Source organism: Arachis hypogaea, chromosome 18, assembly GCF_003086295.3.
Source record: "Arachis hypogaea cultivar Tifrunner chromosome 18, arahy.Tifrunner.gnm2.J5K5, whole genome shotgun sequence".
Taxonomy (NCBI): Eukaryota; Viridiplantae; Streptophyta; class Magnoliopsida; order Fabales; family Fabaceae; genus Arachis; species Arachis hypogaea.
The window spans coordinates 124786671-124803639 of record NC_092053.1 but is presented as its reverse complement, the minus strand read 5'-3'; the positions used below and the strand labels follow the sequence as shown (position 1 = coordinate 124803639).

Here is a 16969-nt window from a genome sequence, read left to right as displayed (position 1 = left end):
AATTTAGTATTTTTTAAAAATTGAATGCACATTTAAAATACAAACTAAATAAAACTAAAATTTAAATTTTAAATTTTAAATTTTAGGTTTTAGTTTTAATATTTTTAATTAATAATAAATTAAAATTTAAATACAAATTATAAAATCAAATTAAATAAAATTTAAAATTTTAATTTTAAAATTAATAAAGACTTTAAAATGAAAAAATACTAATGCTCAAATAAATAATAAAAATTTCAACTAATACTATGATAAAAATATGTTAAATATATTTTTATTGAATAAGATCTAAAAAATTTAACTTAATTATTTATTTTAATAATTTAAAAAATATTAATATTCAAATAAGTAACGAAAAAATATAACTAATAATAAAAAAAAGAAATATTAAATGTATTTTTATCGAATAAGATATAAAAAAATAATTTTATTTTTAACTTTTAAATTTAAATTTTAGATTTATGATTTTGGATGTGTTTTAAAATATTTTATATATAACTTAATAATTTTAGATGTGTTATAATTGAAAAAAAATTATTAACATACATTTTAATAATTCAAAAAACGTTAATGTTCAAATAAGTAATAAAAAAATCCAACTAATAATAAAAAATAAAAAATATTAGATGCGTTTTTATCGAATAGGATATAAAAAAATTAATTTTATTTTTAACGTTTAAATTTAAATTTTTTATCTATGATTTTAGGTGTGTTTCAAAAATATTTTGTATATAACTCAATAATTTTATGTGTTATAATTAAAAAAAAATTTATGAATATAAATTTTAATAATTTTAAAAGCGTTAACGTTTAAATATATAAATAATGAAAAATTCCAACTAATAATAAAAAAATAAAAAATATTAGATGAATTTTTATCGAATAAGATATTAAAAAAATAAAAAAAACGTATAGAGAGAATAAAAAATAATAAAATATCTATTTTATGAAATGGGTAAAAAATTTTAAAAAATTAATATTTAAAATTTAAATTAATTTTAATTACTAATATATTTATCTACAAAATAAAAATATATTTTAATTAAAATTTAATTAAATAATATTATTTAAATTAAAAAAACTGATTAAAACCTAAAAATTAAAAAACAACAAGCATCTTCCAAAAGAAAAAAAAAAAAGCCCCAACTTGAAACCAACTGCGGTAAAGAAAACACAAGTTACCGCGTTTATTATGTTAATCAAACATTAATGATGCGCTCTTACAATCCAGATGTCATCATCCTATTGCGTGGTCAACACATAGCCATTTGTAGCCACCACTGGTATAGTTACCAGAGACGCAACCACATATATATATATATATATATATATATATATATATATATATATATATATATATATATATATATATATATATATATATATATATATATATTAACTTGTCTGTTTTTCTAAAGGAGATATTTATCATTTTATTTAAGAATTTAATTTTGATATACGATCAGTGTAAAGCAGTTTTATACGTATATTTAATTATATTTTTTGTGTGAGTAAAAGATAATTATTTTTTACATTGATATTGTAAATAATCATCCAAAAAAAAAATGTGATTAAACGACAACGGTATAAATTATTTTACACTGTCAATGCATCAAAATTAAACTATATATTTATTTTGTTAAAGACTAGTTTATTTTTTTAATGAAATTTTATACTCATAAAATTTAACTATAATTGAGTTCCAGAAGATGGCAAATTGAACAAGTTTTCATCAGCTAATAGAAGTAAGAATAAGATTGAAGCAGAGAAAGTTGGAAAGAAGAAGAGAAATATTGCTTCAGCATCAACAGCACTGCTATTTGGCACAATCCTTGGCCTCCTTCAAGCTTCAATCCTTATTTTTGCAGCCAAACCTCTTTTAGCTATCATGGGTCTCAAACTTGTAAGTTTTTCATTTTATTTACAACACTGCTATTTTAGGTTATGGATATTTATTATTATTTTTTTTAAAAATGTTACATTTTAATTAATAATCTCATAATCGTGCGTTATTAGTATTATAAATATTTAATAAATAAAAAGATAAATAGTATCTATTATATATTCATTTTAAAAAAGAGATGTTTCTTCTATTGCGGTCTCTGCTTTCTCTTTATTACAATTAAATTGTTTTTTTATTGGTGTTATCAATTAGTTTTTTTTTTCAATTATTATAATTTTATCTATTTAGTGCTATAAAAATGGTACCATATCTAATAGTTTAGCAGTTGTTTTTTTTTTAATATGTAGAAATTGCGGCGGATTAAAACCATTGTAATTTTTATTAAAAGCATCCATTAGAATGGTATTTAGAAAAAAAAAACTAGAAAAAAAAATTACAGTCCTGCAAAATCAATTATCTTATTAGCGACGGTTATATCAGCAGTTGCTGAAAATCGCTGCAAAATTTATTGCCCACACCATAAACCAAGACGGTTCATGAACATCTAGAATTGAGTTTTGCAATGATTTAAAACCGCCGCAAATAATGAAAAACTGCCATTAATTCCTGTATTCCTTGTAGTGCGTCTAAACAAACTAAGGCTACCGTCAATTTTTTTTTTTTAATTATAATGAACTCTTGTTTGTGATTCAATGGACCTATTTCTCGTCAGAAAATATGTTTTCTTATTAATAAGAAAAAATAAATGATCTTTTAATCTTGTGTATTTAGTAAAATATTTATTTATTTTTATCAAAATCAAAATTACTAAAATTAAGAAAAATAAAAAACCTAATACTTTTTCAAAGTTTCAATTTTTATCTCCTTAAACGTATTTAAAATAACTAAATTCTTTTATATATACCTAAATAAAAACAAATAATTCATATGAGCTAAAATTTAATAACTAAACCAATTACTATATATTTATACATATTTATACCAATTAAATTATATACTTTTTTAATTATATACTAAACGGTGTATTTTAATAAATAATGTTATTATTGGATTATTTCGTTGAAAAATTTGACAGTAATATACGCACCAATTTAAATAAAATTTGCGTCACTAATTATCGTCGAATATTTTGATAGAAGTCGAAATTTGACTGTAAAATTTATTCCTCGATGAATTTAGGCCGTAATTGTTAGAAAATTTGACGTTAAAATCATCGATAAAGACCAACGATAAATCCGACGCAATATCAAGCGCATGTTTGTTATTGTATGCTAAAATAATTAAATTTATCATAATAAAATAATCAAATCTAAAAACTGATCTATAATATATTAAAACTGTGAGTTGTTTGTTTAGGATTCTCCTATGAGAGATCCAGCAGAGAAGTACCTGAAGCTGAGATGTATTGGGGCTCCTGCTTATCTTCTCTCATTGGCGATACAAGGCATCTTTCGCGGCTTCAAGGACACAACTACTCCTTTATATGTCATTCGTATGTTGCTCTCTGCTTTCACTTTAAACAAACCACAATCATCCAATAAAATTACAACAAAATCGAATCTCATAGTTTTTAATTTGTTTGTTGACTTTTTTTTTTCCAGTTGCGGGATATTCTTTGAATGTGGCATTGGATCCGCTATTTATTTTTGTATTGAAATTTGGCATCAGAGGCGCAGCATTTTCGCATGTCATCTCCCAGTAAGTAAGAATGTTTAAGGTTTATAAATTATAATATTAAAAGGATTAAATTTGATTCTGTGCATATACATCATGTTAAGTAGGAAGTGTAAAAAAGTTACTGAATTAGTCCTACATAAAAAAATAAAAAATTTATAAGATGAAAAACACGTTAACTCGATATGTTTTAAGATTTTAAGTTAAATATTATATATTTTATTTACTCTTTAGATCTTTTTCTTTCTTTTATGACCTTTCTTTGTCTTTTTTTTTTCTTTTGTTATTAACTATTTTTATTAGTATAAGTTAATATTTTAAATAGATACTTTATTTTTATACTATTAGAATTTGTTCGGTACTTCGTGCGTAGATGGGTCGGGGGTGTTCTCCGGATGAGATGATGGGAATTGGCCTAGATATGAGTCTGGTGAGAGAGACGTGAGGGTAAACGACCTCCCGAGCTGGTTCGATGTGGAGGGGGGAGCCACCTGCAATGACACTCCGACGTCTAAGTCAGAGCTTTTCACAGATGGCAAGGAGAATATAGGATAGTAACGTACCGTGGGGGAGGGGTAGGGCCCTCCCCATATATACCCTGTCAGTAGGACGGGTCCCACAGGAGAGGTCTCTTTCCTCGAAACTTCCTCTCCCAGCTGTCGCATAGCTGGCTGCCAGGGGGCAGGTGTCCGGGTCACGATCCGGGCGTATGAGGCCCGCTAGGTCGGCCGCTAGCGTCGAGTCGGACAATGAACCAGTCGGGGCGGGTCAGAACAGTTCCCCCAACGCGCCAGCTACGACCGTGAGCGCCGTTGTTAGCGCGTTATGCTCTCCTTCATGTGTTGTCGCTTGATCGGGGTGCCGTTAATTGTGGTGAGGGCGTGCCCCCTACGCGCGAGTGAGGCTCATCGCTTCGAGAGAATGTCCTGCGACGCCTCGATCTTTGCACCGAGCATTTAATGCTCTTGATGGCTGATTTGAACCCTGCGTGAAATGTCCATTATGCCCTCGTCTTTCGCGCTTCCTTCGCGTCAGTTTTCCTTTCAGTTTCCTTTCATTTCCGTTTCCACTTCCCTATTATCATCATATCTCTCTCGTTTTCTCTCATCTCTTCCAAAGTTTCTTGCTGCGAATCCCCTGCTTCGTCTAAACTTTCCCAAGGTTTTCTAGCTTTCCTCGATCACTATCATTATTCTGGTAAGCTATTTTTCCCATTCATGTTCTTTTAATTTTATCTGGTAGTTGTATGCTTTCCTTCTGTTTTGGCTTTGTGTGTGTGCCATGCTCTTGATGGGTTGCATGCTTGATTAGTTCCTAGGTTAGGTAGACATTCGGGGGGTAACCATTCCAGGTTTTTGGTTTTTTTAGGCTTCGTTTTGGCTGTAGATTTATCCCTTACTTGATTGTAGATATTGAATAGGAAAACTGTAGTTTCTGGTGTGTTAGTCCCGATCTCCCAATCTCCTAGACTGACTCTGAGTGGTGCCCCACTGTAGGTATGGCCCAATGTCCTGTCGCGCGGGTTCCCGTTGCGAGAGCACCCTACGATCGGTATGCCTGGGTGACCTCGGACGTGAAGGAAACCCCCAACCAGATGACCCTAGAGGAACTTAGAGAGTTCCGACAAGCCGAGTACCTTTGCGAAGGAGGCGACGAGGAAAACAACTACGAGGCCTTCGTTCCTACCGACCAGGAACGGATATTCCATCTAAACTTACACTCTCCCTAGTAGCCGATTAGATCTGGGTGTATAAGGCGATGTTCACCAACCTGGGGGTCCGACTCCCCTTTTCCCCCTTTCAAATGGCGCTGCTTAACCGATGTGACGTGGTGCCATCTCAATTGCATCTGAACAGTTGGGCTTCTATCCGCTGTTTCGAGATGGTTTGTCAATATTTAGAGTTGCCGACCTCCGTCAAGGTATTTTTATTTCTTTTTAGCTTGAACAACCCTTCTAAGGAGGGGAGGGCTAAAAAAGGCTTCATGTCCTTCTGGTCAGCCCAAGGTCGGAGGATCTTTGGCCTGTTTGAGGATTCCTACCACGGTTTTAAGGATAAATACTTCAAGGTTCGCCCGACTGAAGGTCGGCATCCCTTTTGGTTGACGTTGGAGGGGGAACGTTGCATCCCGACCTACTGGAGTTTTGGGGCGGGAGCTAATGCCTTTACTAAGGTGACGTACAAAGGGTTACCTCCCGAGAACAAGAGGGTTGCCGACGTCTTGTTGGCGGTCTTCGGCAAGAATCATGTTAACCCCCATATCCTCGTGGGAGATCAAGACATGGCTAGGAGTTATATAGGTCTGTGGTCATTTGGTTGCTGTTTTGTTTGCTTCTCTTTTTTTTACCGTTTTACCGACTAACGAGCTTTGGTGCGTTGTTTCAGTATCAATGGCTGGCGAGCAGGTTGGACTTGATTCCTTGTTTAACAAATTCTTGCTCAAGTGTAGCGATGAAGATTCCGCCACCCGTACTAACAAGGTACCTCACCCTTCTGCTGCCGAGGCCGATGCCCAGTCCCAGCCTACGCAAGGGGAGGTGGCTGGGACCAACTCTGGTCCGAGTCCTCGACCAGAAGTCGAGGTGGAGGTTGGAGGACCTGAGCTCATCGTCGTTGAGAACCCGAGGAAGAGGAAGCTGTCCTCCAGCCCTGAGGGTGTTCTTATGATGATGGAGAAGAATCTTGATGCCAATACCTTTATTGATTCCCATCTCTTACCTGGCACAGAGGACTTCTTCCTTGATGGGGACCTTGCTTCTCAAGCCAAGTGGGTGTATCACACCTTGCTCCGGGCCGGCGCTATAGTGAGGAAAGCAGAGCCTGTCTTGGTGGGAGCTCGGAATCTTGAAAACAAGCTTCAATCCTATGTCAGCTCCAATGAGAAGTACAAAGTTGAGGTGAATTTGCTGTAGACTCAGTTGGCTGCTTCCGAGGATAAGGTCAAGATTTCTGACGTGGCGGTGGCGTGGCTTACCGAGAGGGAGCTTACCCTCGAGAGTAAGCTTAGCGCTGCTCAAGGTCGGGTGTTAGAGCTAGAGAAGGAGCGTTATGAGGCCCTTTCGTCGGTGACCACGGCCAAGGCTGAAACTGTTGAGTTGAAGAAGAAGTATAGAGAGACCGTGAAGTAGGGTAAGGGTGCCATCTTGGCGACTGAGGAGGCTATCAAGACTCAAGTGAAGCTTCTGGCTCCCGACTTTGACACCTCAGTCGTTAGCGTTTTCAAGACCATTAAGGATGGCAAGATTGTTGATATTCCGAAGAAATGATGTAATCTCCCTTGTTGTATCGTTTGGATTTTTGTAATTTGTGTAGATCTTCGAACACTTGAGTAGTCTTATCAAACTCGTTTACCGTTTTGTCGGTAATTAGCAAATTGTTTGTTCGCCGTTTTGCTGGTAGCTAACGACTTGCTTGTTGTGTTTGTTTACCATTTTATTGGTAGTTAACTATTTGCTTGTAATTGTTTACCGTTTCGTTGGTAATTAACAAAGCCAGACCGTGGCTTCTTATGAGTGTCCGAAACTTGGCTCCCGGGGTGATCAGTCCCGGGGTGTCGTGCTGTTATGGAATTGGTTCCCATTACTTGGCAAAGTAATTCGAAAAATTTGAATAATATTGAAATATGAAATGGAAAAGGAGACGACGATTATATCATGACGAGTTGCAAATAAACAACTAGTGGCAAATAATCTAAACATAGAGTAATACGAGTCTTACTAATCCGGTAAAACCGGCAGACTGCCTACTCGCTGGGTGTGCTTCGGCTTCTAGGAATAGAATCTTCTTAGGTTTCTCACGTTCCAGGTTCTGGGAACTTCCCTGCCGTCTAGTCGTTCCAGCTTGTAAGCATCGTTGCCGACTACTTCCTTTACCTTATATGGACCTTCGCAATTTGCCGCCAACTTTCCTTCTCCTGGTGCCGGGGGTCCGACGTCGTTGCGTCGCAAGACTAGATCGCTTGGCTCAAAATCTCTTTTTAGTACTTTGGCATTGTAACGCAGGGCCATCCTTTGTTTCAACGCCATTTCCGACAAGTGAGCCATCTCTCTAGTCTCATCCACCATGTCCTTTTCTATGGCTTCTTTGACTTCTCCCAAAAGTAGTCGTGGGCTTGGTTCCCCAATCTCTACAGGTATTATTGCGTCAACCCCGTAAGTGAGTCAGAAGGGCGTCTCCCCGGTGGATGACTGCTATGTTGTGCGATAGGACCAGAGGACCGACGCTAGCTCGTCTGCCCATGCTCCCTTCTTCTGGTCGAGTCACTTTTTGAGGCCTTGTAGGATGACCTTGTTTGCTGCTTCGACTTGGCCGTTAGTTTGGGGTGTTCGACAGATGAGAACTTCTGTTTTATCCCTAAATCGGTGAGAAACTCCCCAAACTTTTTGTCGGCAAACTGCATCCCGTTTTCCGAGATGACGACCTCTGGGATTCCGAATCTAGCTATTACTTGCCTCCATATGAACTTTCGGAAATTTGCCGATGATATACTGGCCAATGGCTCGGCCTCCACCCACTTGGTGTAATAATCGATGGCGACAATTAGGTATTTGACCTGCCCAGGCCCAACTGGAAAGGGTCCTCGCAGGTCAACACCCCATTGGGAGAACGGTTGGGAGGCCATCAGTAGGCTTAGTTCAGCTGTCGGTGCTTTGTGGAAATTGGCGTTTTCCTGGCACCTTCTGCACTTCTTCACGAACTCTTTGGAATCCGACATCATTGAGGGCCAATAGTATCCGGCCCTAACGAGCTTTCGGGCTAAGGCCTTTCCTCCGATGTGATGGCCGCAACATCTCTCGTGGACTTTGCGTAAGACGTAGTCCATCTGGTCAGATTACGTAGGCACTTCAATAGGGGTTGGTTCAGCCCTTTTTTGAATAGCTGGCCTTGTATTGTCGTGTACTTGGTAGCTTCTCTCCTTAGTGCCTTCGCCGTCTTGCCGTTATCAGGGAGCTTACCCCTTTCCAAGAAATCAATGATTGGATCCACCCAGGAGGAAGGGTCAGTTGCCTGTGTTATTTGTAGGGTTACCGTTGGCTCCTTCACTAAACTTTGAATCAGAGATCGGTTCCCCATTCCTGGCTTTGTGCTTGCCAACTTTGATAGGAGGTCAGCTCGGATGTTCCTTTCTCTTGGAACGTGCTGTACCGTGACCTCGTCAAATTCCTCGCTCAGCTTTTTGACCTTCTCCAAGTATTTCTGTAGTAGCGAGTCCCTGGCCCGGTATGTTCCATTAATCTGTGATGTGACGACCTGAGAGTCGTTGCATACTTCCACTCTGGTGGCCCTGACCTCTCTTGCCAGAACTAGGCCGCCAATGAGGGACTCATATTCTTCTTGATTGTTGAACACCGGAAACTCGAACTTGATCGACTGTTCGTATACGACTCCCATTGGGATCTTAAGGATGATTCCCGCTCCCCCGATCATTTGGTTGGAGGCTCCATCCACATGGAGCTTCCATCGTGTGCTCGGTGTCTCGGGAGGGTTTCCCGTTACTTCTACCAGGAAGTCACCCATGGCTTGGGCCTTGATTGCATGTCTGGGTTCGTACTGCAAGTCATACTGAGAGAGTTCGATTGCCCAGGTCATCATCCTGCCCGCCAGGTTGGGTTTTTGCAGTACTTGGCGGATCGCTTGATCTGTCCTGACGATTATTTGGTGTCCTAGGAAGTACTGTCGCAACCTACGGGAGGAGGTCAAGAGCGCATATGCCAATTTTCCAGCTTACTGTACCTCAGCTCTGCCCCTGCAGTGCCTTGCTCACGAAGTAGACTGGTTGCTGAATCTTCCCATCTTCTCTTACCAGGATGGTTGCCAAAGCTTCCTCAGTTACTGCCAAGTACAGGAATAGCGCCTCATTGCTTCTGGGCTTACCGAGGATAGGGGGCGCTGAGAGGATGGTCTTGAAGTGATTGAAGGCTTTCTCGCACGCCAGGGTCCATTCGAACACTATTCCCTTTGTCATCAAGTTGAAGAACAGAAGGGCTTTGGCGGCCGATGAGTCGAGGAACCGAGATAGCGCCATGAGTCTTCCCGCCAGCCTTTGAACATCTTTAACACATCTCGGGCTCGTCATCCGCAGGATCGCTTTACATTTCCCTGCGTTGGCTTCCTCTTTGTGTTATCATAAAATCCAAGAACTTTCCAGCTTCCATGGCGAAGACGCACTTGAGCAGGTTAAGCCTCATGTCGTGCCGCCAAAGTGATGCAAACCCGGTCTCTAGATCACCGATGAGGTCTTCGGCCTTGGTGGTCTTTACCAGAATGTCGTCTACGTACACTTTCACCGTCTTGCCGATAAGATTGGTAAATACCTTGTTCATCAGCCTTTGGTATGTAGCTCATGCATTCTTCAGTCCAAATGACATCACCTTATAGCAGTACATACACCCTGGAGTTATGAACGCCGTCTTCTCTTCGTCTGGCCGGTGCATCGGTATCTGGTTGTAGCCAGAGTATGCGTCCATGAAACTCAGAAACTGGTATCCCGCGGCCGCGTCTACAAGAGCATCAATATTATGGAGGGGGAAGGAATCATTGGGGCACGCCTTGTTGAGATCGGAATAGTCTACGCACATTCTCCATTTTCCATTGGCTTTCTTAACCAGGACTACATTCGACAGCCAAGTCGAATAGTCCAGTTCCCGGATGAACCCTGCTTCTAGCAGGCTGGCCGTTTGTCTGGCCACCTCGTTAGCTCTTTTCTGGGACATTTTCCTCCTCCTTTGTGCCACTGGCTTAGCTTCCGCCTTCACAGCTAGGTGGCGCGACATGAACTGGAGGTCAATCCCCGGTATGTCAGCTGGTGTCCAGGTGAACAGGTCACCGTTTGCTCGGATCATCTCCACCAATGGTTCTTTTAAGTCATGAGGGAGGTTCCTATTCACGAAGGTGAACTTTCCTTCCGAGTCGCTGACCCTGAACTTCTTGAGGTCTCCTTCAGGTTCTGGCCTGGGTTTGTCATCGACTCTTGCGTCTAGGTCAGCTAGGAAGACCCCGGATGCTTCTTTGGACTTCTTTCTTAGGGAGAGACTAGCGTTGTCGCAAGCAACCGCTGTTTCCAAATCTCCCCTAATAGATCTAACCGACCCATTATCAGAAACAAACTTCATCACCAGTAACTTGGTACAAATTACTGTTTCGAACTCATTGATTGTTTTCCTACCCAAGATGAGGTTGTAGGCCGTGGAGGCCCTTAGAACAACGAACTCCGCCATTACCAACCTCCTCTCTCGGCCTCCTCCTATGGAGATCGGCAGGAAGACTATTCCATCAGGTTTAACAAAGTTATCGCCTACGCCAACCACACCGTGCTGGTGGGTCCTCAGGTCGGTATCCCGGAGGCTCAGAGCATCAAACAAGTTATGAAACATGATGTTCGAATCGGCTTCGGTATCCACGAGGATTCGCCTGACCAGACCGGTCCCCACTCTTGCTATGATCACCATAGGAGGGTTCTTCGGAATGTCGTCAAACCATTGGTCCTCTAGACCGAATGCTATTGGCTGGAATCTCCTGGAGGAAGGCGCAGGATTAGATGATGACACTGCCAAGATCTTGGCATCCTTCCTGCATTCCGACTTCGACCTAGGAGCCACATCTCTCCCGACCACAATGTTCACAATGGTGAGGCCGCGCTCATTTTCCTCCTCAGGTTCTTGTCTCTGTCTCACGGCGTGGCTCTTGTCGTCGCCAAATCGATCACGATCCCGCCCCCTGGGTTCTCTTATGAGGTGAGAGAACTCTGCCAACTTGCCTTCCCGGATCGCCTGCTCCAGAGCATCTTTCAGGTCGAAACAATCTTGGGTCTTGCGGCCGAAGCCCTTGTGGTAGTCGCAGTAGAGGTTTTTGTTCCCTCCAGTTCTATCCTTGAGTTGTCGGGGATTCGATGACAAGATGTCTTTGTCGGCAATCTGCTGGTAGACTTCGATAATTGAGGCTGCCAGGGGGGTGTAGTTGGTAAACTTTCCTACCCGGGGGAACGACTTGAAGGTTTTAGCTGGAGCTCCGTCCTTGGAGTGCTCCCTAGGCCTTTTCCCGTTATCGGGTTGACGAGCATGGTTATAGGCGGGCTGCCGGTTGTTGGCTGCCACGACCTGGCTAACCTCTTCGTCGTTAATATACTCCATATCCACATTTTGGATTTCTTGCATTGTCAAAACGGGCTTGGTGGTAAGGTGTTTCCTGAAATCCTCTTTCAGCAACTCGTTCGTCAAGCATAAACTGGCCACCGAGTTGGTCAGGCCGTCAATCTCCAAGCACTCGTCAATGAACCTATCCAGGTACTTCCTGGTCGGTTCGCCGCTTCTTTGTGTCACCCCAAGCAAGTTGATCGGGTGCTTCGCTTTAGCAATACGTGTGGTAAACTGAGCTAGGAAGGCATGGGTGATGTCCGCGAAGGTCGTCACGGAGCCTTGGGAGAGAGCGTTGAACCAACGTATTGTCGGGCCTGCCAAGGTCACGGGGAAGGCGCGACACCTCACTTCATTACCTACCCCTTCCAAATTCATCCTGGCTTCGAAGACCGTTAGATGTTCTTGGGGGTCTTGGGTCCCATCATACCTCATGTTTGTTGGCTTATCGAAGTGCTTCGGTAGCCGGACCTCGAGGATAGAATGATGGAAAGGGGTTGCCCCCATGATTACCGGATGTCGCATTCTCCTTGGTCTTTCTCTGCTGTCTTCTCGGTTCTCCTCCGCGGTTTGTTTCGTCGGAGGTCGCGTGTAAATTAGGGGATCTCGCCGTCTTCTTGGCAACTCCCTGCTTTTCCCTTGGCTTTCCGATTCTGATCGGAGGTTTGGGGTACATCTGGAACGACTTCTTCGGGGACTTCTCCCTCTCCTTTGAGGAGATCGGGAGCGATCTCGTCCCGGAGCTGGTTGATAGCGCTCCCGGCTTGCCAGCTCGCGCTCCAGGTTCTGCATCCTGTGACGCAGCTCCTGTATTATTTTGGCGTTGTCACTGCCTGTTCCTCCAAAGGGGCACCTCTCCTGAGAGCGCGAGGGGAGCTCGGGTCGTCGCGGGGGGACCTTGTACGTTTGCGGGAGGAAGCCACAGAGGCTACCCTACCGGTTCGGGGAGCCATCTATCCCCCGTGTGGTTCGCCTCTGTCATCCACCTCCACAGGACCCAACAGAAAGTCCATTCATGCCAGTCCCCACAGACGGCGCTAATGTTCGGTACTTTGTGTATTGGACGGGTCGGGGGTGTTCTCCGAGTGAGATGGTGGGAATCGGCCTAGATCTGCGTCTGGTGAGTGAGACGTGAGGGTAAACGACCTCCCGAGCTGCTTCGATGTGGAGGGGGAGCCACCTGCAATGACACTCCGACGCCCAAGTCAGAGCTTTTCACAGATGGCAAGGAAAATATAGGATAATGACGTACCGTGGGGGAGGGGTAGGGCCTTCCCGATATATACCCTGTCAATAGGGCGGGTCCCACAGGAGAGGTCTCTTTCCTGGAAGCTTCCTCTCCCAGCTGTCGCATAGCTGGCTGCTAGGGGGCAGGTGTCCGGGTCGCGATCCGGGCGTATGAGGCCCGCTAGGTCGGCTGCTGGGGACGGGTCGGACAATGAACTAGTCGGGTCGGGCTGGAACAGAATTTAAAATTTAAATTTAACTAATTATTCACAAAAAATAATAAATTTTATTAGTTATATAACATTATTGATGCGTTAAAATTTGAGTTGTTCAAATCTTACAAAAATGACGATCTTTTATAGGTACATGATGGCAACGAGCCTCTTGTTTTTATTAACGAAAAAAGTGTATCTGTTACCTCCAAGGCTGAAGGATTTGCAGATTTTTCGATTTCTCACAAATGGTAATGTTCTTAACTTTGCAAGCAGGCGGTGTGATTTTAAGGTGACATTTACTAAAAGATTACACTAGTTTGATTGATTAACCATTACTGCTTGTTTTTTAAGTACAGGAGGACTGTTGTTGATGAGGGTAGTAGCTGTGACTTTTTGTACAACTTTTGCAGCATCATTAGCATCTAGGTTAGGTCCAATTCCTATGGCAGCATTTCAGACATGCTTACAAGTTTGGTTAACTTCATCCCTTCTTGCTGATGGTTTGGCTGTTGCTGTTCAGGTACACAAAATAAAAAGTATTAATTATTATGGTACCAAATAAATCAAAAGAATTCTCCCCCATGCTTCTTCAATAATTGACAGGCAATTCTAGCATGTTCCTTTACCGAGAAAGATTATAAGAAGGCAGCAAGTTCAGCAACCAGGACACTGCAGATGAGTTTTGTGTTAGGACTATTCCTCACGTTTCTTGTTGCCTTTGGACTTTACTTTGGAGCTGGATTGTTTTCCAAAAATCATCAAGTTGTGCAACTCATCAGATTAGGCACTTCGGTATACACGTTAATGTCTATTTCTTTGAAACAATTTAATTTTGATGCACGATTAATTTTACACGTGCATCCAATTACATAATGCCAAATCAGTAAAATTAACTACCTTTCACGTTGTTATGTTTTCTAAGTTACAATTTTACTCGGTTCCTAATTTGATCTACTTATGTAACCAGTTTGTGGCTGCTACTCAATCAATCAATACATTGGCTTTCGTCTTTGATGGTGTAAACTATGGAGCTTCTGATTTTGCATATTCGGCATACTCCTTGGCAAGTCCAATTTAATTATTATTCACAGTCCATATCTTCAATTTTTTTTCTTTTTCTCTTCGTGATTATGATGCCATATTTTATAATAATTATTAAGTAAAAATTCAAGTACAGTTAACTTTATATAATAACAATTTTTAACTATTAATTTTACGTAAAGTTAACTACAGTTGAATTTTTTTTTACTGTTATTACCCAATTTTATTTAGTTTTTTTTTTCGCTCCTAAAGTGAAACTGTTGGTACAGGTGCTTGTGTCAATAGTAAGTATTTCTACAGAATTTGTTCTCTACAAATTCAAACAATTCATTGGGATCTGGATTGCACTAGCCATCTATATTACTCTCCGCATGTTTGCTGGAATTTGGAGGTAAAAATTAATAAATTTGTCAATCACAAAAGATACTCTACTTTTGAAATTTCTTATATTAAAATTATAGAAAAAAAATACAATTAAATAAAGTTCCTATTTTTCTTTTATAAAAAACTTGTTTTATTTTAGAGTAATTACCCAAATCAGTCCTCGAGGATTTTAGAATTAGACATTTTAGTTCCCAAGGAAAATTAATACATAGATCAATCCCCAAGGTTTTACTCTGACAGACAAATCAGTCTCTGGTTCATTTTCCGGCAAAGTAATTATCCATATCAGTCCCCAAAGATTTAAAAAACGGACATTTTAGTCCCCAAGAAAAACTAATGTACAAATCAATCCCCAACGTTTCTCTCTGTTAGACATAATAGTCCTCCATCCAAAAATAAAATAAAATAAAATAATTATTATTATTAATTGCACAATAATATTGTACTATATTTTTTGTATTTTTTGGACAAAAATAATGATAAATTTATTTATTAAATTCTTATATATATATATATATATATATAGTCACTCAATAATAATAATAATAATAATAATAATAATAATAATAATAATAATAATAATAATAATAATAAATTTATTCATTAAATTTATTAGAAATTATTTTATAAGAAATTCAAAGTTTCATTAAATTCAAAGTTTCATTAAATTCTTATATATTTTGATTATTTTGATAATAATAATTATTTTATTATTATTATTATTATTATTATTATTATTATTATTATTATTATTATAAGAATTTAATGAATAAATTTATCATTATTTTTGTCCAAAAAATACAAAAAATATAGTACAATATTATTGTGCAATTAATAATAATTATTATTTTATTTTATTTTTGAACGGAGGACTATTATGTCTAACAGAGAGAAACGTTGGGGATTAATTTGTACATTAGTTTTTCTTGGGGACTAAAATGTCCGTTTTTAAAATTTTTGGGGACTAATCTGGGTAATTACTCTGCCAGAAAATGAACTGGGGACTAATTTATCTACCGGAGTAAAATCTTGGGGATTAATCTGTGTATTAATTTTTCTTAGGGACTAAAATGTCCTATTCTAAAATCTTTGGGGACTGATTTGGGTAATTACTCTTTATTTTATTGTTGTTGCTGCTTTGCTTCAGATTTATAAACTTTATACTCTACAATTTTTTTTTTATTACAAGCATAATATATATGCATTACATTTATTATTAATTACAAAATTATTGAATTTGCAGGATGGGAACAGGGACTGGACCTTGGCGCTTTCTCAGAGGAGGCTCTTATTCAATTCTTTAGGATCATCTTCTCATGTTTTTAATTTGTACCACTTTGATTTGCGCCAGCATGTTATCATTTCTTATAGTAGTAAATGTTTAATTTTATCCTTAATCCTTAATATAAGATTTTTACACTTTGCAATTATGATTCAATTTAACTTTTGAATTTTCAAAGTATTTAATTTAGTCTCTGGATTACATTATGTTATTCAACTTAGTCCCATTAAATTTTAAGGACTAATTAAATTAAATATTTTTAAAATATTTAAAAACTAAATTGAATCATATATAAAATACCAATAATGATATGAAAATGATGCTTGACTCCATTTTTCATCTCTACTTTTGTAATCCATTTATTGGAATACGTTATGTTATATGTATCGTTGTGTGTACTTTTTTCTTTGGTTTGAGAAACGAGATGTTCCCTGCCTTTGATTTTTAGCCTTAATTCCTTCCTCTTATTATCATGATTTGAAAGCAAATTTGAGGGTAAAAATTTAAGTACAGTTAACTTTATCTGAAGTTGATACTGATAGTTGTTAGATAAAAATTTAGTAAAATCATTTAAATAATTTAATAGCTGTTAACTATCAACTTTATGTGAAGTTGACTATTACCTGAATTTTCACCAAATTTGTAATTTCTAGTACACATACAAGTACACACGCATACACATGCATGCGATTAACGGCTCAACAAATATTATTGTGTCTATTTAGCTGCTTTTATTTTTGTTTGTACTAGATATATTGTTATTGTTAGGTGTATAGATGAGCACACAAGTGGTTGATACTTGATAGTTAGTTTTTTATTTTCTGTTAGTTATTTTAATAACTTTCGGGCCTTATGCTCAAACAAGTTTAACCATTTCAACAATTCATAATTCACTTGCAAATTTTCCAACAAGCATTAAGTTAGTTGAAGTTAGATGAAAATAATTTCAATGTCAAACTCTTACATGCATCAAGTCAAATCAGCTTTAGAGTTATCTTGATAAGAAATCAATGCTAGCAAACAGGGATACACATGATCCGGTCCAGTTCGAATCTGAATATTTTAGGATTCAATGAAGAAGGTCGAGCAAATGAGTTCAATTAAAGGCTAGT

The 16969-nt window shown here is 38.9% G+C and overlaps 1 protein-coding gene across 1 annotated transcript; it reads left to right on the top strand.

The window, feature by feature from the left end:
* The first annotated feature begins 1714 nt into the window (after positions 1 to 1714).
* LOC112770451 (protein DETOXIFICATION 43) lies at positions 1715 to 16035 on the top strand. Its single transcript, XM_029295210.2, has 9 exons — positions 1715 to 1903; positions 3260 to 3395; positions 3505 to 3601; positions 13298 to 13398; positions 13507 to 13670; positions 13754 to 13942; positions 14118 to 14213; positions 14461 to 14582; positions 15819 to 16035. The coding sequence occupies exons 1-9, from the start codon at positions 1889 to 1891 to the stop codon at positions 15877 to 15879; spliced, it is 981 nt and encodes a 326-aa protein (XP_029151043.2). The 5' UTR covers positions 1715 to 1888; the 3' UTR covers positions 15880 to 16035.
* Positions 16036 to 16969: the final 934 nt, after the last annotated feature.